General features: G+C 41.2%; 1 protein-coding gene across 1 annotated transcript in view; it reads left to right on the plus strand.

The window, feature by feature from the left end:
* Positions 1-24292, plus strand: part of acad9 (acyl-CoA dehydrogenase family, member 9) — a 31493-nt gene extending 7201 nt beyond the window's left edge. The window contains exons 5-18 of the mRNA XM_083938851.1: positions 5563-5663; positions 6533-6611; positions 6727-6898; positions 7001-7074; positions 7662-7737; positions 7831-7901; positions 7994-8113; positions 8203-8331; positions 10927-11006; positions 18803-18929; positions 19017-19094; positions 21844-21972; positions 23374-23446; positions 23670-24292. Coding sequence (XP_083794977.1) covers positions 5563-5663; positions 6533-6611; positions 6727-6898; positions 7001-7074; positions 7662-7737; positions 7831-7901; positions 7994-8113; positions 8203-8331; positions 10927-11006; positions 18803-18929; positions 19017-19094; positions 21844-21972; positions 23374-23446; positions 23670-23770 — 1410 coding nt within the window. The 3' untranslated portion in view covers positions 23771-24292. The remainder of the gene's footprint in view (positions 1-5562; positions 5664-6532; positions 6612-6726; positions 6899-7000; positions 7075-7661; positions 7738-7830; positions 7902-7993; positions 8114-8202; positions 8332-10926; positions 11007-18802; positions 18930-19016; positions 19095-21843; positions 21973-23373; positions 23447-23669) is intronic.
* The last annotated feature ends 271 nt before the right edge of the window (positions 24293-24563 follow it).

Below are 24563 nucleotides of genomic sequence, written 5' to 3' on the forward strand. Positions count from 1 at the left end.
TTGATGGTCAGCTTGATCCTTTTAATGACAGCATCAACATCTAAACAAACTGCATCAGAAAAACGTCTTCCGTTGTCACCCAGGCAACAATACATTAACTGCTCTGCATTACAATGTTCCAGTTGCTGTGGCAACATTAGTTCCATTTAGGGCTGCAGCTATCGAATATTTTTGTAATCGACTATTCTACCGATTAATCGAGTAATTGGATAAAAAGAAATTATAATTTTGTGTCAAAATTTATTATAATTTGCCTTAATTAGCAAAAAAATGTATTGCGTCTGGGGTAGGTCTATTTGGTGTAGTAACCCAACAGGGGTGTGTGTGCGTATGCGTGTAGGTTTGCGTTTGCGTTTGCGTGTGCGCGCGCGTGTGTGGTGAGTGTGTGTGCGCCTGTGGCTGTTTCTCATGGGAGTTTACCACAGAAACACTCCCCCCTTGTCCCACATGACACTTAGGAATATCATAAACACACGTGTTTACTCAAACAGGTTTAAAGACAAATTAATTAAGAAAATGAATTAGAGATAGATATTATCAGGAAGAGCGAGTCGCTCTCTTCCTGTTTGCCGTAACAACAAGCAACGTACAAAACGCCACTGACACATTTCCTCAAACAAAACTATAAAGACTAGGTAACATTATGTTAAACATTCATGAAAAACTAAACCTAGAGACATTCACGAGGACAGCTAACGTTACACATTCTCCTACTGTTTATCTGTCACTACGGCAACCGCCCTCCTTAAACCTGAACAGCATAACTCGGTGAAGCGGTGTTAACAACGGGCTGCTTTCAGCTCAGACGCTGAATCATTGATGTGCTGTTGTGGTAGAACAGTTCTATTTAACAGTGGACACATTGCACCATTTTGGCTTCTTTTTTAAGTGTGAAATGATCCTCCGCCTTTTCCTGATGTAGTGGGGTGCATCTGCAAAACGACCCGTGTGGAACAATGATCCCTGTGCTGAACAGGCCGCATAACGCGCAAGAAAGGAATGAAACATATCATCAAGGCAGAGATTTTGCCTCGATGCATTTTTGTAATCGAGTATAGTTATTCCAGTAATTGTTTCAGCCTTAGTTCCATTGCATAAACTACATATGACATCTCCCCCTTTAATGTTATCATCAGTAAATGAATAACTTTCTTTCTCTCTCTTTTTTTTCCGAAAATAGTTGAGTCCTTCTGTTTCCCCAATCCCCCCAAAGGCCATATGGTCGACACATCAGTGTCTGTCAACAGGACTAGCCTGTTGACAGTCGTCCAGCTCTGGTTCGATACTGTCCTGATGTCTGTGCAGGGGTGTGTGTGAATGTTTTGACTTCCTTCCGACTAGAAGAAGAAGGCTCTGGAGTGATAACATTTGCTGGCTGGGAAATCACTCCTGTACTCTCAGCTGATGAAAGTAGGGCATCCTGGGCAGGTTGTGAAGACAGATTTGCCTGAAGATGGCGGCGGTTCCGTCATAACACTGCTCCTAGCGGTGTGTTGATGATGTACTTGGAGTCACACCCACTTTTCAAACGACTGCTGGTGTCACCCAGGCCTTTTCCTGATCCAACTTGGGCAGGACTGTGTCTCCAGGTCATAGTGGTGGAAGAGGTCTGGGTCCATGTTTGCAATTATCGTAGAAAGCTTGTTTTGCCTTCTCACCAGCATCTTTCTGTTCAACAGTCTTTCTGTTGGGCCATTTAGGTCAAAGATTTTTCTCTAATGTGGGGAGTGTTGTTCCGATCATTCTCCCCATTAACAGTTCTGCTGGACTGACTCCTCTGGTGGCTCAGGGAGTTGATCTGTAGCACATGAGGGCTATGACTGGGTCTCCTTGTCAGAGGACTCTCTTCGCAGTCTGTACTGCTCTCTCCGGATGACCATTTCCTTGAGGATGGAGAGGGCTAGACACGATGTGCTTGAAGTCTAGCTGTTTTTTCAGCTCCTGGAATTCTGCACTGGAGAATTGAGGACCATTGTCACTCACCACCTCATCTGGGATCTCAAACCTTGCAACGTTTGCTTTAATTCCCTGAATGACTTGAGCACTTGTGATGGATGGCAGCACCTTGAGGAACCGTCAGTAATAATCTATTATTACTAGGTAGTTGTTTTTCAGGCAGAGGTGTAGAGATGGTGTTACTGAGGGTTGTAATAAAGGACTGTATAATGGTTGTTCCCGGATCCTGATCTCTAGCTTTGCCCCAGGTGTGTCTGCCAAAACACAGATTCTGACAACTCTTCTTAGTTTGACTGTTTAATAAACTCAAGCAACAGTACAGAACATGGGCATAGCTTTGTGTGAGTGGTTCTAACCAAAAAAAGGAAAACCTATTATCATGCCCACATTAAATACACAAACATATATTGGCATGTGCACCTTAATAGTTGTAATAAACACACAGCTTTCTATAGATTATATACAGTGGAACTAATTAGTATAAACAGCACACTCACTAACTTAAATACAGAACAAATATGTAGCTACACATCCATTTCTAGCTGACCAATTAACAATCATATCCTGTGAAGTTGGCAAGTAGCCCCAAGCTAAGTGGCTATAATTATCAACTTGTAAAAACAAAGGATAATGAACTAGCAACATAAATAATAGGACTTACAGGTCTCATGGACGTACGCACACAAATGTAACAGATTATTCTCTGACTGGCAGCCTCCGCTCTCTCTCTCTCCTCTCTGCACTTTCTGCCGTCTTCAGGCTTGCGTGTGCTTGCTCCAGATGGACCGCGCACATCGGCCTCTAAACACTGTCACGCGCCCAGAGTAAATAATAACGGCCTACGTCCCTTTCGTACAAGATGAGCGGCTCTTTTTGTTGGGCCCGCTTTTGCTCTTGGCATGAGTGACATGGCATCACTGTATTCTTGAGTTCTGCAGAGATTCCAGGCCACCAAACTTAAGACTTTGCTCTGTCCCTACACTTTGTTAGCCCCTGATGTCTATCGTGTATTTTCTGTAGGATGTCGGCTCTCTGTGACATTGGAATGACGACCCTGCTTCCACGTAGGAGCAAACCATCAGCCTCTGATATCTCATTTTTCACCTTCATATATGCTCTTGACGTTTGGTGGTACATTTCCACTGTATTCTGGCCATCCACTTCTCATGCATTTGATGACAGACTACAGCTCGCTGTCAGTTGCAGTGGCCATTTTGATGCTTTCCCTCCTGCTTGGAGATGCTGGGATGCCTCGCACCACCAAAGCTACATAACCTCATAAGCCGCATTACGAGACGCTGACATCTCAAGGGAACGTTATCGAGGCTCTGGCTGTTGATGAGCGGCACCAGTGGCTTATGATCAGTCTCAAGCCTAAATTCATCTAGGCCACCCAGATACTTTTCATAAGCCCACACACCAGCCAGACACTTCTCTATCTGGGCATAGCGTAGAATCAGCTTCTGAGAGACGTCTGGAGCAGTAGGCTACTGGCTTCCACTCTTCTCCTTGGAGCTGAAGCAGCACAGCTCCTAGTCCTACTGGCATCTGCAGAAACAGCTGTAGGCATTGTGACGTCATAAAACGAAAGAACAGGTGCTTAAGTCAGCATTCTTTTAATGTCCCCAAAAGCCGACTGCTGCTGCCAGTGTCCCCAGGTCCAGATGTTCTTGCTCTTTAGCAGCTCATCCAACGTATGTCCCACCACTGCAAGGGCTGGGACGAACCTCCCCAGGTAATTCACCATGCCGAGGACTCTTTTCTAGCTCCTGCACATTTTCAGTCTGTGGCAGCTGGTGTATGGCCTCCACTTTTTCAGGGTCCGGTCTGACCCTTGACTGGTTGATGAGATGACTCAGGAAGTGTAGCTGGCTCTGCCTGAGGGAGCATTTCTCCTTGTTGAGTTTCAACCCATCCAACTCCACACGCTGCAGCACCTTCTCGAGTCAGGCATCATGTTGCTCCATCGAGGTCCCATAGATTAGGATGTGATCTACGAAGACTGTCATGCCTTCCAGTCCTTCTAGAGTCTCCAGTTTCTTCTACTGAAAGTTCTCTGGTGCACTTGTTATGACGAAAGGTAATCTTTTGAAACAGTATCTGCCAAATGGTGTTATGAATGTTGCCAGTTTGCAGCTGTTTGGATACAAAGGGATCTGCCAGAATCCACTGGCAGCATCAAGGGAAGAAAACACAGTTGCTTTGGCTGTTATCTCATCTGAGGTAGGTAGGATGTAGCGTTCTCTTTTGACTGACTTATTTAGTTTTGTCAGGTCAATGCAGATTCGGGTTGTGCCTGTGTTCTTCTTCAGAGCTACTACCATGGGAGTGCATCATTCAGTAGGTTGTGTCAACTGCTCAATGACTGTCCAGTGTTCTCTCAGGGTCGAGTGTGTGACATGTGTCATGTCAAGCTTGTAGTTGAACAGTCAACTCTTCACTTTTCTCATTAGCATCAGACACTGAACCCAGAAAATAAGAGGTCTGCTCATCCCTTTCAGTCTCTGTGACCTTAATCACTGACCTGCTGCGACATACTCTGGCCCAGTGTCCCATTCCATGTTCAGTTGTGGCAGGTAGCTCTTTCTGCAGGGCACTTTTCATCTCTATAATGCTGTGTTTTCCCACATTTGCCACATCCCCCCCCCCCAAACATCTAAACAAACCGGCACAAGAAAAGCGTCTTCTGTAACCTTGGCAACAAAATATTAACTGTTCTGCGTTCCAATGTTTGGAACAAATAACATTAGTTCCATTACATATACTATATATGACACGTTACTCTAAAATAACCTCGATCCTGTCCTGTTCGTCCCGAAAATTAACCTTATAGTCTATGAACAGGCTAAAGAGCTCTCTGTATGCTGTGATATGTGACTGGAGGCTTGAAGGCAAAAAGTTACCTGACTTTCGGAGCGCTGCCAAATCGTCAAATTGTTGAGCAGATGTCAGCAGTTGTAGAGACAAAGTCTATATCTTTGAAAGCTTTCTTCAGCTCAGCTTAGCTTCCATCAGATAACTTGCAAATTATTTTTTACCTGGGAGTCTTCAGTCACCTGTGGCCGGTATTTCCTCTAGGATCTGTTTGAAAGATGACAAGTCAACTGTGGTGATGGGCAACATCTCATCCACCACATATCCAGCCACAAGCTTCATTAGTTGTTTGTTGCTTGTAGCCTGTTGTCCACAACCACGATTCAAATCCAGTCTCTGTTGTTTAGCCTCTGAGGGGCTACAGCTGTAAATGTGTCCATTGTTCCACCTTATCGCTGCAGGGTGACGTGCACGCAAAAAAATAGTCTGGCAGGGATTTAAAAAATAATAAAAGTCCAGGCTGGGGATTGCATTGTTCAGTTTAATTCAGTGACAAAAAGTAATGTTGTAACGAGATGTTTTTTGGAACTGTGATATTATTACTGATTTTCTTTTATTAGTAATTGTTTACACTACTTGTTACTGGGGAAAGTAATATCATTACAGTAACGTGTTACTAGTAACTAGTAATGCGTTACTGCCCAACAGTGATGATAACACCATTTGTGAGAATGAATGAGGTTTTGAGGGGATCCCTCTGCGTGATTTGCTGACAGCTGTTTGGTGTTTCAGGGGATTCTGATAGCGGGAAATGAAGCTCAGAAGCAGAAGTATTTGCCCAAACTGGCTTCAGGAGAGCACATCGCAGCATTCTGTCTGACTGAGCCTGGAAGGTAAAAAATGAAATGTCGTTGAGATTAGAGCACATTACTACACTTTATGTTTACAGAGAAAATCTTTATTTTGCTGCTATAATTTATGCTCTGAATTTTGAGTACAGCTCCATTTAAGCAGCAAAACTAAAAACTATGTTTCTAAACTTGAAAGAGAAAACAGATCTGAACCTTTAGCTTCTGAGATGGTCAGTGAAGATACAGTAAATGCACACAGCGGAGCAGCAGCTTTCCAGCACTGCTCTGTTGACATTTTAGAGAATACAATTAATATTTCACTGATCTATTTTATCACCCACCTGCAACCCGTCCGCTATAAATTAATTGTGGGTCCTCAGATAGAACTGCAGTCAGTGCATCATTAATCTTACTATCAGAATAATGCACCCTTTAAATTGCAGGAAAACACTGAAAATGACTGCGTTGGTCTGAAACTAGCAACAATAGTTGCGCTGCGCGCACTGTGGAGTGAGAAATAGAGCCCGAAAACTTCTGAGGGAGTGAATACTGTGTATAGGTACTGTAGCTGGCGCAGTCATTTAAAACAAGGATAAAATGTAGTGCTGGACCATATAGCCAAAATCTTCTTTCCCAATTTAGGTAATTTCATATCTCTATATATATCACGATATAGCATGTTTTCTGGTAATTCATTTAATAGATATTCTTTAATCGTTTCTCGCAATATCTCGATATATGATTTCACCATGATACGATTCCATTGAAAGATGATATGTGATCATATCGAATTATCCCCCAGCCCTAGTAAAATGTTGACCAGACTGTCTGAGGAGTCCAATTATGAGAATTCAAACCAATCAGAAATGACTAAGTAGATTAGCTTGACTCACTCAGTTTGATCGTTTCAGTGGAAGTGATGCAGCCTCCATTCAGACCCGCGCAACCCTGTCAGAAGACGGAAAACATTACCTGATCAGCGGCTCGAAGGTGAGAGCAATGAAGCTTGCAAATGTTTGATCTGAGCTTCAGTTTTTTTATCATCTTGCATCATTTGTTTGCCATAAACTCTAAAGATCCCATGCCTTTCCACCTGTGTTGTCAGATCTGGATTTCAAACGGAGACATAGCAGATATTATGACAGTTTTTGCCCGGACGGAGGTGGTTGTAGATGGAGTGAAGAAAGATAAGATTTCAGCTTTTATCATGGAGAGGTCCTTTGGGGGTGTCAACAACGGCAAGCCTGAGGACAAACTGGGCATCCGGGGCTCCAACAGTAAGCCTCTTGCGATTTGAATAGAAGGATAAACACAGAGTGGTCTTGGTAGGGATTGTGCCTTTTTATGTCATTTGCAAATAAACAGTTTGACTTTTTCAGCCTGTGAAGTTACCTTTGACAACGTCCCAGTGCCAGTGGAGAATGTAATAGGAGAAGTAGGTGGTGGATTCAAGGTAAGCTATATCCTGTCCTCAACACAATCTCACATGACTTTATCTGTAACAGTGTGCTGATTTGTAAACCAACCTTTTGATTGTACCCTAGCGTCAGAACCAACAGAGCTAAGAACTAATTTATTCCCATGGCAATAACACAATTAAATAAGATCTGAGGAGTGGCACGACACAGGGACATTTCTGAAGTCTAACAACAGTAAGGCAAGGCTAGGCAAGTTTATTTGTATAGCACAATTTAACAACAAGGTATTTCAAAGAGCTTTACATAAAACATTAAAAGCTTTAAAAAGAAACACATTTAAAAGTCTTTATAGTTTAGTCTATACATTTATTACACAAGGCCTTTAGGGAAGATTGCAATAATCGACACTTGTTTGTGTTACTGTATTATATTTATTAATGTGTGTATGTAAATGTAAGTGTCCAAGAAATCAGTGTTGTAGATGTCTGAATCAATGTCTGTATCCGTGAATCGTGTGTCAATGTGTCTATGCTGTAAACAAAATTGCTTCTGGAGGACATTAACGTTTTCTACCTACCTACCTACCTACCTACCTACCTACCTTTTTCTTTGTGTTGGAAAGGTTGCCATGAACATCCTGAACTCAGGGCGGTTCAGTATGGGCTCTTCTTCAGCTGGAATGATTAAAAAAATGATTGGTAAAAACCCTTTACAGCAGCTGAAATAACTGATGAAGAACTTACATGTGTGGGTTTTGTAAAATGTCTTGATCTCTGTCTGACTGCATGTAGAACTGACCTCTGAGTACGCCGCAACCAGGAAGCAGTTCAACAAAAGTCTGGCTGAATTTGGAATGATTCAGGTACAGTCCACAGTTCCCTCATTGGACCTTTGTGAATAAACACCAGTCTGGTCAGGGCTGAAATAATGTTTGTTTTTTCCCTGTTACTGTAGGAGAAGTTTGCATTGATGGCTCTTAATGCCTTTGTTATGGAGAGCATGGCGTACCTTACTGCAGGGATGATGGACAGACCGGGGCTTCCAGACTGTTCTCTTGAGGCTGCCATGGTCAAGGTCAGGTAGCTTTGTCATGAAACTTTGTTCATATAAAAGCAGCCTAAAAGAAAATGTTTCACAATGTGCATTTTCTATCATCTGTTCAGGTGTTCAGCTCAGAGGGAGGCTGGATTTGTGTCAGCGAAGCTCTTCAGGTCCTTGGAGGTCTGGGTTATACGAAGAACTACCCCTATGAGCGCTACGTCAGGGACTGTCGCATCCTGCCTATCTTTGAGGTACTTCTGTTAGGACGGGGTCACGGTGTTAATTTCCGTTATTGTGTTAATGGTAATTTGCATAATGTGTAAGCATTGAGCTAGCAGACTTTTAATTTAATTTTTCACTATAAAACATTGCAATGATGCAAATGAACAGTAATATCTACTCGACTAAGCTCTAATTATTTGCCTGGTTGTTGTGGCAGTTATACTAGCTATAAGAGTTATTCTTCTTGTTAGAATGATATTGCCATTGAAGCTCGTTTCCGTTGTAAAAAACTGTAATTCCCACTATGTGTTAGCATTGAGCCAAAGACTGTATCCACTATTGGCTTCATAAAGGCTTAGTTTTGACAGCAGCCTATAAAAACAGTTCTTGGCTCTTTACCCTCTTGGTAGTTCACCCCATAACAAAACATCTTTTAGGTATTTATCTGTGTTTTGCTAGCAGACAGGATTGACAAGGAGGCACCCTAACACAATACAAAGTCAGCGTTTTTACAAGATTTACTTTACACAGACTTTAAATCTGGGTCGTAGTTACCAATAAAAACACCAGAGACAGGGGCGGAGTGGCCATCTGGACAATCGGGAGATTTCCCGGGCTAACACATATTGTGTCTCTACATCTCACTCATGGTTAGTACAGTGTCACACTCACTCTCATTCATCCAGCCTACTGATTTTTGTTTAGCTTCCTATCTTGATCTAATTATTTTTATTCAGACATTACATAACTTTCATGACCACAAATATAAAATGGGCAACGATTGAACTTGTTTTTTTGTTCATAAATTAATGTAGAATGGTCAGAGCAAAGCCTCATGGGAAATGGGAACTACGTATGGCTCCAATGATCGCTCCGTGTTTAAAATGGTCAGAAATCACAGATTTATTCAGAAACAACCAGGCCTCAATTAGTGCTTCAGGTGAGTGGACAGGAAAACGGTTAGCTCAAGCTTTGACATTGTTGAGAATTAGCTGAACATTTGAGCTGAGTTCTTCAAAGTTCCTCCTCAGTGGGGGCAGAGTGGGGTTTTACACACACACACACACACACACACACACACACACACACACACACACACACCCCTGTCCTGGTGGAGGGGATGGGTTGGGCCAGTTGTGGGCCGGTGCAGTCAGGATTGTCCCGGCGGATTTTTGTGTCCCACTCCGCCCCTGACCAGAGGTCATGTTCCTTGTCTTTTTCTTTCAGCCACACACAGAGTTCACACAAATAGTGTGATGTGAAAACCAGACCACAATCTTCAAATTACATTCCCTAGAAAATATTTCACGTCAGATTTTCTGAAGAATGGTGATTTAATTCAGTTTTTTAGACAATGGGTTTATGTACACAGTGAGTCTACTGTACTAGTCTACTGGGGTTTGTTTAAGAGAATCCATTCTGCATGTGGCCACCAGGGGGCACATTTGACTTTGAAATTAAAGGTCTTACATGGCTTGTGTTTTAGGATTCCTCTATAGTTGGATGAAATAGAGTTGGATGAATGGATTGAGCAGCAGCTTATCAGTGTCTGTGCCGTCAATCATAATCAGTCAAAATCAGTCAAAATCAGATTGTTTTAATGGGATTTTTATTGATAGGACAATGTTGAACTCTTGTAAATATCAAAATGTAGCGTGGTGCCCTGTTATCCCACAGTTAGGCCCAATCCCATTTCACCCCTTAGCCCTAACCCTCGGTTTTGCACTTTCACGTGTATGGGTAGGGGTGTCTCAATTCCCCCTGGCATCTAAGGGCAGGGCTAAGGGAGAGGGCTGGATAGTCCTCCAAACAGAGATTTTTCAGACCTACACTTCAAACAGAGGGCTATGAAATATTATTCATTATCATATAAAATCCAGAGACACTAATACGTAAGTTAGCATGTTGTGTAGCTAGACAAACTCTATACTAGATACTTTACACTGGTCCACCAGCACTCCCAGGCATTGAAGACATTTTTGTTTTCTGAAAAGTCTTCGCTTAGCTGCAGACGAGTGCAAAAGGATGTCAATAGTCCACGCAAGCCGTAGCAGCTGAGAACAGCACGTTGAATCTCCAGCAAATATACGTTGCATCTGCTTATGTAAAGCCGTACATAATGACGTATTGCGTTTGGTGGTGTCCCATTTCATAGGGTTAGATTTTCAACCCTTACCCCTTGTAACACTGTTTCAAGGGGTAGGGGAAGGGGAAGGAGTACAAATGAGAAATGGGATTGGGCTCTCTGGATGTACAGCGCTGGGATAAAGCTGACATCCAGGGCCGGATGTAAAGCGCGCTTCGCTATCTGTTTTGCACCATTGGCGTAGCTCTGCCCAAGACGATTGTGATTAGTTTAAATAAATACAAATAAGAAGTTCGTTTTTTTTCTCCTATCCCATAATGATAAGCCTGTGTAGCCAGACTGTAGTCCACAATGCTGTGGAGATTCTGGTAATGTGAGACAATCCCACAGTAGACCCCCATCCCCACTCACACACCTTTTTGTCGTGTTCTTTATGGGCTGTATTGCCACTTATATAAAGCATGAAAAATATGAAACTGACAGTGTGTGAAACTGACAGCTGTTTTTTTGTTTTTTTTTTATTCTGTTGCTGTTTAAGGGGACCAATGAAATCCTGAGGATGTACATCGCTCTCACTGGAATGCAGTATGCTGGCAAAGTTCTCACAGGAAAAGTCAAGTAAGAATATGAAGAACTGCGTCCTAAATAACGGTCTGCTGTAGAAGAATAACATGCTGTGATTGACCAATCAGGTTGATCATTCTCTGTGGGTTCTTCGCTGTAAGTGACTTCTTTCACTTTACACATAATCATTTGTTCCATAGTTGTTGTTTTTGTGGGGGGTTTTTTAAACATATGTTTATTGCACATTTTGTTAATTTACAAACAGTGAACAACATAGAAAATGAAGGCACATACAGGAAACGTCAATAAAAATAATAGCAATAATAATGATGAAAAAAATTATATATATATATATATATATATATATATATATATATATATTAAATAAATAAAAAACATTAACTGAATAAATGACCGAAGAAGAAAAAAGAGAATAAATAACTACAATTTAAAAAATGTAAAATAAAATAAAGAAATAGAAAATAAGTAAACAAATAAATGTGTATATCTATCTATCTATCTATCTATCTATCTATCTATCTATCTATCTATCTAGATATACACACAAAGAAACATAGATCTATGAAAAGGTCTAAATGTATATACTAAATCAAGACAAAATGAAAAGATAGATAAATCTCAAGTTCAGCTCATCATTCCAGCCATCTACTGCAATATCATTTTTCTCAAGGAAATTATAGAAAACCTTCCAGATTTTCCAAAATTTGTCAAGCTTATTTTTCGCAGTGTAGCTTATCTTTTCTAAAGCCAGGTAGAAAGACATCCCTGTTAACCATTGGAAGGTAGTACAAGGCTTATCCCTTTTCGATGAACAGGCATTTTTTAGCTTTCAGAAAACCGATATTGAGTAAGGTTTTATTTTTGGGGGTCACAGTTGTCCGGGTAAATATTCAGTGAACATAACTTTGGTTTAAGTGAATTCCCACATGCAAGGGAATTAAGAACCTTTTTGTTGCTTCTATTTAATAGAAGTATCTGGAATATTTGGGTTGAAAAGGTGCAGCTTATTTGGGGTTATATACTGTCTGTATTGTAGTTATTTAAATTTTGTATTCACAGTTTGAGTTTGAGCTGTTAAACAAGCTCCGGCCCATTCTTCCTGTCCTGTCATGATCTCCATGATTGTAATATGTTTTGTGGATTACCTTAGAAACAAATTATAAAGAAAGGACACATGCGAGTCTGAAAATCTCACTGAAAAGTTGATATAGTTGGGGAAATTTAAAACTATTAACCTGCCTGGCTTGTACGAAACCTCTCAATTGAAGATATTTAAAGAAGTGTTTTGAGGGTATTCCATACTTGGCCTTAAGAAAGACATGAAAGTATGATTCTCTTTAAAGAGGTCAACTATTTTAGCTACACCATGAGATGCCCAAATTTTAAACCTGCTGTCTGCTCCTCCAGGCTGAAACGCATCATTATTATAGGGGAAAACTGGCATACCTCTCCAGAGTATTCAAAAGCACTGTGCCAAATCGTTACTGTATTTTTGAGGAAGGGGTTTTTGGTCTGTTTTATTAATTTGTTTTTGTTGGCTGAATTCAAAGGAATATTAATTGAGTGAGTTTCTATTGAAACCCAAGCTGGGGGATGGTCCTTCACAAAATAGAATATTCCTGCTCTGATTTGAGCTGCCCAGTAATACCACATACGATTTGGTAGCTGTAATCCACCTCTATTGTATGGTAGATATAACAATGTGAGCCTAAGCCTGGGATGCCTGTTGTTCCAAATGAAGTAGGAGAAGAGCTTTTCATGTGACCAGGAAATAAATAAAGTGGGGGAGCAAGTGGAATAGATTGGAAAAGATACAAATACTTAGGTAAAATTGACATTTTAAAAACATTGACATGCAGTTTATCTGTTAAGGGATTGTAGTTCATTGGGATAATTTTGTCAATGGTAGGAGTTATCTTCACACCCAAATACACAAAACCTTTCAATGAAACCAGAAAAGGAGTATGAATTGGAGGGTTGATTTTCTCATTTTCATTCATAAATAATGTTACTGATTTGGTGCTATTTATTTTGTAACCTGCAAAGACCCCTAAAGGGTTTGTGAGATAAAGTAAACTAGGTAGAGTCTGTTTCAAGTTAGAACAAAACAGAATTACATCATCTGCATATAAAGCTATGCAATGTTCAATATCTCCTATTTTTATTCCACCTAGGATGGTGTTTTTCCAAATCGCCATAGCAAGTGGCTCAATAGCAAGGGTAAACAGCAGGGGCGACGGGGGGCAACCCTGTCTTGTCCCCCTGTGCAGTTCAAAAGGTGTTGAAAATAACCCATTTGTTGAAACTACAGCCTGTGGAGCAGCATAAAGAAGTCAAAATGTTCTCCCTACACCAAACCTTTGCAGTCTCAAATAAATGTCAAAGGCCTTCTCGGCATCCAATGACAGAATGGCAGTGTCCGTACAGCCAGATTTATTAAACACTATATTAAGTACTCTACGGATATTGTGAAAGCCCTGCCTTCCCTGCACAAAGCCATTCTGATCAGAGTGAACTATTTCAGGCAAACTCAGTTCAAGCCATCTAGCCAATACTTTACAAATAATTTTGAGATCATTATTAAGCAGTGAAATTGGTCTGTAAGATCCACAGAGAGTGGGTGTCTTTTCTGGCTTCATCAACAAAGTCATTACTGCTGTATTGAGAGAAGGAGGAAGGGATCCCCTATCTAAAGACTCACGATACATCTGGAGCAGAGCTGGTATTAGTTTAGTTCTAAATGTTTTATATATCTCAATGGGAATCCTGTCCGGTCCAGGGTTTTTTCCCGCCTTCATGCTACCTATAACCGCAGACAATTCTTCGGCCACTAGGTCAAACTCTAGAGCAGCCTGAGAGTCTTTCTTTAGCGGGACAAAGTCCAATAAATCAAGAAATTCCTTTTGTTTTTGAAAAGCTGAGGTCGAATAATCTGACCGGTATAAATTTTCATAGAAGCTTGAAAAAATTGCATTAATTTCTTTAGGGTCACTAGTTACCAAGCCTTCATCTGTTTGTATTGTATTTATTGCTCTTTCAGTTTCCTTTTGTTTGATACGCCATGCTAGGAGCTTACTAGCTTTCTCACCCTGTTCATAATAGGACTGCTTCAGTTTCATCAAGTTTTTAGTTGCCTTATTTGTAGATAAAACAATGTATTCAGCTTTTGGCTCATTAAGTTCTACAAATAAGTGTTGAGAAGGATTTGCAAAGTAGATTGTTTCAATATTCTTTATCTTTTTTTCCCAGTTGTTCTATTTCCAATCTACACTGCTTGTGTAGCTCATCATTTGGCTCCTCAAAAAGCCTCCCATCATATAGCAGCTGATGTCTGATCTGTATTGATTTCAAAATAATAATCAATTTGTGTTCCAATAAATTTTATAAATGTTTCCAAAATGGGGAGTAATTCAAAGATTGGGTCATGTTTAGGATAAATGAAACCGAAGCATAATCTGAAATTATAACGCTATCAAAGCAGGATTATGAGACTGTAGATACCTAGGAGGCAGAAACCAAATATTAACTAAATCTGGAGAAAGTCTGACATATACTAGAATAACAAGAGAAAGTTAGATGGTTAGGATGATTCTCTCTCCAGATGTCAATTAAACTAAATGCTTTAATATACTGTAGCAGCTCCTTTCTTGTCTGATTATGGGAAGCATCAATTTGAGTAGATCTATCCATGGCTGTAGAGCACAATTAAAGGTCCGCGCAGCCAAGGACAAAAACAGCTGTTTAAAAAAGACGGATTATCTTCATTGGCTTCACTACGCACATGTTGACTCGAGATCCGGCGTTTTCTGATATTATTGAATTCCTATTTTTTCATCTTTTTTTTGTGCCTTCTTACACTATTATGTGAATTCAGACTATCTTCAATCAGCTCCTGTGTCAAGTACTGGAAGCTCGTCTACATGCAGATTTCAGTTTGTTATTCTATACTTTCTTCACAGCTTCATTTTATTTTAAATTTTTATCACATACCACAACAGGGTTATCTGAAGTATTCTTGCTTTCTGTTACTCATTTAGTCAAAGGGTTCTACTGACCTACATCAATACAGTCTATACATATGGTTTTATATAGGCAGGAATTCTATTAATCTTATTCGATGTGGAAGAATGCTTTCATGGCCTGCCTGCCTTGAGACATCTTTGTGCCCTCTGCTGGCTAATTTACTTTTTGCTGTTTGTTCTTTTTCCTCTGTGACTTAAAGGGTTAAATACTGTTATTGTTTGGAAAGAGACCCTGTTTTTTGGTTCTGTTTTACTCTTCCTCCAAACTCTCTTCCTCCACTACACTACAGAATACTTTAGGTCATGCAGTGTCAATCTAACTACTGGAGTGGGTCTAATTTCCTGTAATACAAAGAGCATGAACAACGTAATCAAAATAGGTAAGGTCTTGACACAGTTACAGCCTCTTAAGAGGGATGTGATGTTCCTGCAGGAAACACATCTCAAATCAGCTGACATCTCAAGTATTAAGAGGGCGAGGATGAGCCACTTATTCCCTTCCAAATTTACAGATAGAGTTAGAGGGGCCGCCATCATCGTTCATAAAAGGGTCCTGTTTGAGCCAAGAAATGTAATCCTAGATACTGAAGGTCGCTATGTCATAGTTTCGGGCACACTTCAGAACACACCAGTGGTCTTCGGTTTATACACCCACCTGGGACTATGAACAGTTTTTCACAAGGCTATTTGACAAAATCCCAAATGCCGACAGTCACCAGTTATCATGGGTGGGGACTTTAACCTGGTGCAGGATGTGACCCTTTCCAAATCAGCACACACAGTAAAAACATATGCATCACATTTGGGAATTTCAGATCCTTGGAGGTTTAGATATCCCCATGGGAAAGCTTTCTCTTTTTTCTCCCGTCACACCACACATTCTCCCCAATTGATTTATTTTTACTCAATAATAATCTCCTCGACTGCTTGAATGCATGTGAATATCACCCAATAGTCACTTCTGACCACGCTCCTACCGCAGTTGACATTAGTTTTCCACAAGATACAATTCCACGTTCACCATAGAGGTTCAGCTCACACTTACTGCTGGATAGTAAGTTTAAAGATTTTCTTGCAACGCAAATATGCTCTTACATAGAGTTTAATGACACCCATGATGTCAGCAGTGGCACTCTACGGGCAGCGCTTAAAGCTACTATTCGGGGACAAGTGATATCCCATATTTCTCAAATGAGAAGGGCTGAACGGGGTAGGCTGGTGGAAATTGTGGAGAAACTGGTGAAACTGGATGGAACTTACTCCACCTCTCCATTCCCCTCCCTTTATAAGAAACGATGACTACTACATTCAGTACACAGCCTCTTAATGACACACGTAACAATCCAAACAAGCAATTGAGCAGGGCGATAAGGCAGGGAAACTGCTGGCGCAGCAGGGCAGCGCAGCTAGTTCTTCTAGACTGATCTCTAAGGGCGCACTCACACTGTCCTTCCGCACCGGGCCAAAACCGTTTTTTCGGCTAAAGCCTAGTGCGTTTGACCAGTGTGAGTACACCTGCTCCACGCATCGCGATGACGTCAATCAATGCGTGTGACGTGTTACGGCGTGATCACGTATGGACAGCAAGACGCATTTGCGCGAGGCCCAGGCAGTGTGAGTACAAACGGCCCTGGGGAGAAGGAGGGGGGAGAAGTACCCTAAAGCCCGGGGCGCGGTGCAGAAGGACAGTGTGAGTGCGCCCTAAGGTCGCACTCGTACCGTGCCCAAACAGGTTTTATGGGTAAAGTCTAGTTCATTTGACCAGTGTGAGTGCAACCGTACCGCGCCTAGCTGCGGCCAGCTTGCCGGCCACGGACCGTTTGGGAGAGGTGGGCTTTTGTAAGTGAGTTTACACATGTACAAGCACGAGCGTGCGCACGTGTACGAGCATGAGGCCTACGGCGGCTCTGACGTCATTTTATGTGCGCCTGTTCGAACATAGAAAAAAAAAGACGGACCATGCGCAGAAATTTAAAACAATGGCGGCGAAAGGTTCACGTTGGTGTGATGCGGAGGTGGAGTGTTTACTGCAGATTCGGTCGGATGAAAATATTCAAAAACAGTCGGACAAGACGCACAAAAACTCTGAGGTCTATGGAAAGCTTTGTAAACAAAGCGACGCATCGCGATGATGTCAATCGATGCGTGTGATGTGTTACGGCTTGATGACGTATGGACAGGCAAGAAGCATTCGCGCGACGCCCAGGCAGTGCGAGTACAAACTGGCCTGGCCCGCGGGGGGAGAGGGACGGCGGGCTAAGTACCCTAAAGCCCGCGGCACGGTACGGATGGACAGTGTGAGTGCGCTATCAAATTCAACTACCAGACGGTAGCCACACTTCTGACCCAGTGATGATCAACAAGTCTTTTTCTGATTTCTATACCTCACTATATACTCCTGAATGCAGCCCCTATTCCCTTAGACGGCTTAATGTACCCTCAGATTAATATAAATATCTCTAGGGAACTCAGTAGACCTATCTCTCTGTTGGAGGTGCATGAAGCGATCAAGTCTATGCAGAACAGGAAATATCCTGGTCCTGATGGTTACCAAGTTCTTTAAGGCATACTCGACGCTATTAGCCCATCCTTGTGAGAATGTTCAATGACTCCTTTACTGAAGGCAGACTGCCAGCGACTTTGTATGAGGCATCTATTTCATTGCTCCTGAAGAAAGACAGGGATCCTTCCTCGTGTGATAGCTACAAACTGGTCTCACTTTTAAACGTAGACTGTTAGATTCTTGCTAAGGTCCTCACCCTCCGCCTCCAGGGTGTGAAGCCTGTCTGGATAATTTCACTGGACCAGACAGGCTTAACATTAGGGAGACATTCATTCTTCAACACCAGAAGGCTGCTCAACATCATATTCTCACCTGGGTCAGACACTTCTGGATGCAGAGAAAGCCATTGGTCGGGTAGAGTGGGGGTTTCTATTTTTCTTTTTTGAGAAATTTTGCTTTGATTCTAATTTTATTTCCTGGGTTAAGTTTCTCTCTCAAACATGGGACCCAGCAGGGCTGTCCTCTCTCACCATTGATGTTCAAGATATCCATCGATCCATTAGCCATCTGGCTTAGAACCCAGAATGAGTTTGAAGGCATCACTCGTTTTGGTCTAGTCCACAAACTTTCCTTGTATGCTGATGACCTTCTCTTTTTTATTTCAAACCCCACATCCTTCCTCCCCCCAGTTTTATCAATTCTGGATCAGTTGGGGCACCTATCAGGGTATAAGTTGATTATTCAGATAAGTGAGTTATTTTTTTGTCAACAACTTGGCGAGATTACTCCCACAATCAATATTTCCCTTTAAAACAGCTGAAGAGGAGTTAATGTATTTGGGGATGTTTATCACCAGCTCCTTCAGGGACCTTTTTCAAAAGAACTTCCAGCTGCTATTAGATACATGCAAGTCAGACTTGTCTAGATGGGCGGCCCTCCCCCTGTCCCTTGCAGGCCGGGTTAATCTTATTAAGATGGTCATTGTACCAAAGTTTCTGTATCTTTTTCAACATCTCCCAATTTGTCTTAATAAATTGTTCTTTACTAATCTAGCAGTGTAATATGTTGCTGGAATTAAATTAAAAATGAGGATATGAGTTTCAAAAACAATTCAGTTTTTCTCTTTCAACATTTAAATGTGTTTGTGTATGGAAACTGGGTTGTCTCAGAGACTGTGATGACATTGATTTTTTTTTTTTGTGTAAATAGTGATATACCATCACAAGGTTATGTTATTCAATAAAACTTGCAGATGGTTTGTTAGCCAGTCTTGAGTCTCAGACTTTTCTCTGCTCTGCCTGCAGAGAGATGAAGAAAGGAAATATAGGTATGGCTTTGGGCATGGTAGGAAAGAAACTCTGGAACACTATGGGAAGATCAGAGGACCTGGGGCTGACGGGAAAAGATGGAGTGGTGCATCCCAGCTTAACAGTAAGAACTTTGTGTGCGCTCTTAAAGGATACATTTTCTGAAAGTCTTAGGTGTGTTCGTTAATGCTCATGAGTTTTCTGTTCACAGGAAAGTGCAAAGAAGTTGGAACAGAATGTTAGTCTCTTTGGATCGACTGTGGAGAGCCTGCTGTACAGATATGGAAAGGTAACATTTGATTGGTTTCATATTCGGGAAAAAAAAACAGTGTGATCTTCCTGCTCAAACGTTTCCAATTCCTTTGAACAAAATTCCCATTTGTCTTAAAGTCCTCCTTTAGCCAATCACAAGCGTTTAACTCATGTGAGGCGTGTTTAAGAGATGATTGACAGAGGAGTGTCATAGTTACTGAATGCTTTTTCTGCAGCTTACCAGGCTTACAAAACTCAGATGAAACTGTGAAACTACAGTAGTAGCCAAAAGTTTTGAGAATGACACAAATATACATTTTCACATTCTGCTGCCTCAAGTTTTCATGATGGCAATTTGCATATGCTCCAGAATGTTATGATGAGTGATCAGATGAATTGCATTTTAATTGTAAAATTATCTTAATCCCAAAAAACAATTTCCACTGCATTTTAGCCCTGCCACAAAAGGACCAGCTGACATCATGTCAGTGCTCCTCTGGTTAACACAGGTAAGAGTGTTGACAAGGACAAGGCTGGAGATCAGTCTGTCATGCTGATTGAGTTAGAATAAAAGACTAGAAGCTTTAAGGAGGGTGGTGCTTGAAAGCATTGTTCTTCCTCTATTAACTATGGTTACCTGCAAGAAAACATGTCATCATTGCTTTGCACAAAAAGGCTTCACAGTCAAGTATATCGCTGTTAGTAAGATTGCACCTACTGTAAATCAACCATTAATCGATTCGTCAAGAACTTCAAGAAAAGATGTTCAATTGTTGTGAAGAAGGCTTCAGGGCACCCAAGAAAGTCCAGTAAGTGCCAGGACTGTCTCCTAAAGTTGATTCAGCTGTGGGATCGGGGCACCACCAATGCAGAACTTACTCAGGAATGGCCGCTGGCAGGTGTGACTGCATCTGCACAACTCGAAGACTTTTGCAGGATTGCCTGGTGTCAAGAAAGGCAGCAAAGAAGCCACTTCTCTCCAGGAAAAACATCAGGGACAGACTGCTATGGACTGAAAAGGTACAGAGATTGGACTGCTGGGGACTGGGGTAAAGTCATTTTCTCTGATGAATCCCCTTTCCGATTATTTGGGGCATCTGGAAAAAAGCTTGTTTGGTGAAGAAAAGGTGAGCGCTAACATCAGTCCTGTGTCATGCCAACAGTAAAGCATCCTGAGACCATTCATGCGTGGGGTTGCCTCTAGGGTTGTACAATAAGTATTATAAGCATAAGTACAATTGGTCAACATTGAATCAGAAAGTCACACCCTGAACTATGATGGATGGTTATCAGGGACAGTTTGAACTGGGATATACAGTGTGCATTGTTAGTGATAGGAATGAAGTAAATCAAGCTATAAATAGACCTTTCAAGCTATACTAAACTGGAATTTTCCTTTTTGTACCAACCTAATGTTCAAAGCTTGAAGTGGTTAGAGAAGTCTGAAGTGTGTACTGTAATAACTTTGGGTTGTCCTCTGTGAGGTATGCAAATAATGCTATTCAGTGAACTTCACACTACCTGATAAATTACTATATTAAACACAATGGCCCTCATTTATCAATCTTGCTTGAAAACGGGCACAGATCTGAGCGCAGAATTGGTCGTACGACAGGACACGTGTGATTTATGAAACATTCGTATCTAACCAATCTCAGCGTACGAATAAGCGGGCCTTGATAAATGCGGCGGCTGAATTTGATCGTCATTGACATGTTACAACCTTAAATATTACTGGTTCGGAGGCCTCGCCCACTGAGGTCAAACATTGAGAGACGAAACAATGGTAGGAAAAGACACTTTTCCGACACACAGATCGGCATCCTGACATCCGAGATGGAGCAAAATAAAGATGTGCTTTTTGGCAGTCTTAAGACTGGAATAAAAGGGGCCCATTAAAACACTGTATGGAAAAGAATAATGGAGGCAGTCAACCCGAAGCAGTGCTCCACTGTGACCCGTGTGCGTGTGTGCGCACTGCTGAACCTGCGCTCCTGCTCTGTAGCAGGGTTTGCCAGCGGGGTTATTAGGTATTCCATTAGAGGATAACCTTTGTCACCTAGAAGAACCATACCAATATGTTAATCATCTGATACCTTGTTTGATTTAATGCAATTTATCGAGGGTAGCCACTAACCGAGGAGATGACTTTGGCTCTGCAGTGCGCTTTCCTGCAGCCAAGCGGGGCTGTCGGGGTCGCGGGGGGGCTGGAACCAAGCTGTTTTGAAATATAAAAGAATCGTGTGTGTCCCCTGGCCACCACGTTTAAAAGCGACAGCTTGGCATCACAAATCACCTGCACATTTATCGAGTGGTAGTTTTTGCGATTGATGAATGCGTAATCATTCATGGATGGTGCCTTCAGACGCACATGAGTATAATCAATTGCTTTATTTTTTTTATTCGTTTTAAGAATCTGTTTTGATCTGTGATCTGTGACTGCTTATGCTTAATGACAGCTGAGGTTTGTTAATTATTTTCAGCAAGATTTTGCTGTGCTGCACCGCAAATCCACAGGCTGAAATGTGCGTACACAATCTCAGACCAGACGTGAGATTTGATCTTAGCTCCCGCTCACGTCCAAATTGATAAATGCCGAAGTTTGCCAGGAAATGGTCATACGCACGTTTTTATGCCGTACGTTCGTTTGATAAATGAGGGCCAATGACTTTATTTTAGCAGTGTAACAAAGACACACTTCAATGGAAGGAAGTCAAATATTTTCAGAGGTTAGAAATGATCAATGATAAAAGTGACCTTGGTGTTTTCTCTCACATATGTTTCAGACCATAGTGGATGAACAGCTTGTCCTGAAGAGAGTAGCAGATGTGATGATCCACCTCTATGCTATGACAGCAGTCCTGTCCAGAACCAGCCGCTCCATCAGCATTGGGCTCAGGAATCATGACCATGAGGTGTGTGTGCGCGCGCGCACACACACACACACACACACACACACACACCAAAGCTTTAACTGAGACCTGTTAAGGTGGGCCTAGCAGAATTGAGAAGAAAGCACAATATTGGTCCAAAGCAGTTGAGTCAAAGAGCAGAGGAAGTGCATCATGGTAATAACTTCAAAGGCCATAGGCCTCCTATACACCTGGAATTAATATTCATCTTGAGGCAATTTATCTCTCTTTTGTAATGAAAGTAGTTTCCAGTTTTAGCTGGTGAAAAGTCACTGTATTTTAGTCATTTAAGTCAAAATGTGTTTAGTTTTATTGCTGCGTCATATGTCCTTTTTTAGCCATCAGATTATTTTGAGCTTTTCAGTTCATCTAGTCTAGATAAAAACAATAATCCAATAATAATTCTAGTCAAACTGATTTAACATGAGCTTATGTGATGAAAAAGGCAGTTGCCTTCTATCCACACTTGACTTTTACAGTGGTTTGATGTATGAAACTTTTAGATTGATTTATTTTTTAATGATGAGATGAGAAAGGTGGAAGATGACGAAAATAAAGTTTTTATTCATTTATTTTTGGCCTTTCATGCCTTTTATTTAAATAGGACAGCTGGAGTTTTGACAGGAAATGGGAGAGAGAGATTACTTTTATCCTCTGCATTAAGTATAGGTTAGTCGTGTGCTGTGTGTAATCACTAACATTTATGTAGATCAAAGCAAAGCACATAAACTCTAAACAGAGAAACATTAAAGAAGGCAGTGAATGCTTTGTATTATCCTCTTTTGCAACACCATTCTGTGTTTCAGATGCCCAGCCCTGTGCTCCTCCTTCAGTATTCCTCTCCACTGTAGCTACAGGCATAAATGTCAGCAAACATGTAGCGGCCCACCTTTATATTTTATATTAAAAACACACACCGACTGTGGAGATCCTGTTTAATTCTATTTCATTCCAAAGATAGTCATTCATGTCTACAGTAATGTTTTGCCCGAGGTTCACAAAGTAATGTAAACCAAGTTCTGAATTATGTTAAAAGCAAATATGGCTTTAATCATTAAGCTTTCATCCAATGTTCTTGTAAAAGCTTGGGTGTTCATGTTTGGTTTTAATTTTGACTTATTTTCATGATGTGTGGAAAAGTAATTGGTCATATTTTTGTAAAATCAAACCTATGGGTTCTTGAAATGAAATTTGTGCCCAACGTTTCCACTTGTTGTCTTGTGTTGTGATGTGTTAGCAGGTCAAATTGATGCTCCAAATATTTGCAATAGTCTCACTTCACATATGATTGCTTCTGATATGTTTTGCCTTTAAGTGCCTCCTGCATCACATATAGTTTGAATTAGTGTGTTTTCCAGTTTGATTCATGTCTGCAGGTTTGCTGAGGTTTGTTAATTTTTCTAGGTGCTTCTCGCAAACACATTCTGCACCGACGCTTTCTTCAAAAACAATTACTTGATGACTCAGTTGCAAAAACGTAAGTACAACCAAAAATGGTAATTGAAAACAGCCCCTTGAGTTTTGTTTTCTTTACTGCATCTCAGTACAAAAAACTTGCATACCAACACTCAAACCCCGTGCTGCTTTTCATTTTCACACCCTGTAATCCAAAGTTATCCAGTGACATGATCCATACAGTGTTGTGTTTTGTATTTAACAAATGAAAGTTGTTTTGTTATTCCCATTGCAATCTGTTCCAGACTCTCCTGAGAACAACGATTCCAACATCAAGAAGATCGCCAGGGAGGTCTTGGAGAACAGAGCCTATGTCTGCTCTCATCCTCTTGAAAGAACATACTGAGTTCTCCCAGTCAAATTCACCCTTCCAACGATGTGTCTTTATTCTTCTATTACTACTTACTTTGGCCGACATTATTTGTACACCTGATTAATAAATTAAGAGATTTATGTTAGTAGTTACTGTATTTAATTAACCATGGCTTTGAAGATAACACCATCATCTGTGGACCAGATCTGTGAAAATGGGCGTTCTCTTTTGATGGTATTAAAAGTGCTCTTCAAATTTAGTGCTACAATTATTTATTGCACAAGATACTAGTTTTAATGCTTATTGGCCTACTTGGTCATCACAGTGCCGTTTTTGTGGGTTCTGTTTTCTGTCAATATTCCTGAAAGGCTTGACAGCTGATGTATGTGTCTTCATGTTTTGAAAAGTGAATATACTCCTCTCCTCGTCTGTCAGGGGCAGGGCACTCCGCTTGTACAGGAATGAATGCTGTTTAGGGAATCCACTGTAAGGAGCAACAGAACATAAATTATGACTGTTGAGTTGCTTTTTTTGGAATAAAAATTCTAACATGAACTGACATGTAGTGGTACTTGTCCAGAGAGATGTGTCTGGCGATGGCGTTGTTTTTGCTGCTGAGTCTACAGCCCACACAGGGGCCTGGGGCCAGAGCCACCTCTTTCTTTTCCTCTGCTTTGTTGTCACCCAACTTCATCACAGACAGTTGAGGGAACGGCTGAAACACACAAAACTAGAGGAGATTAATGCCATTTTGAGATAATTGACATTGGCTGGTGCCTGAGCTCTCAAGTCTGATTTACAAAAAATCAGACACTAGGGTTGTCAA

This window comes from Echiichthys vipera (genome assembly GCF_963691815.1).
Source record: "Echiichthys vipera genome assembly, chromosome: X".
Lineage (NCBI taxonomy): Eukaryota > Metazoa > Chordata > Actinopteri > Perciformes > Trachinidae > Echiichthys > Echiichthys vipera.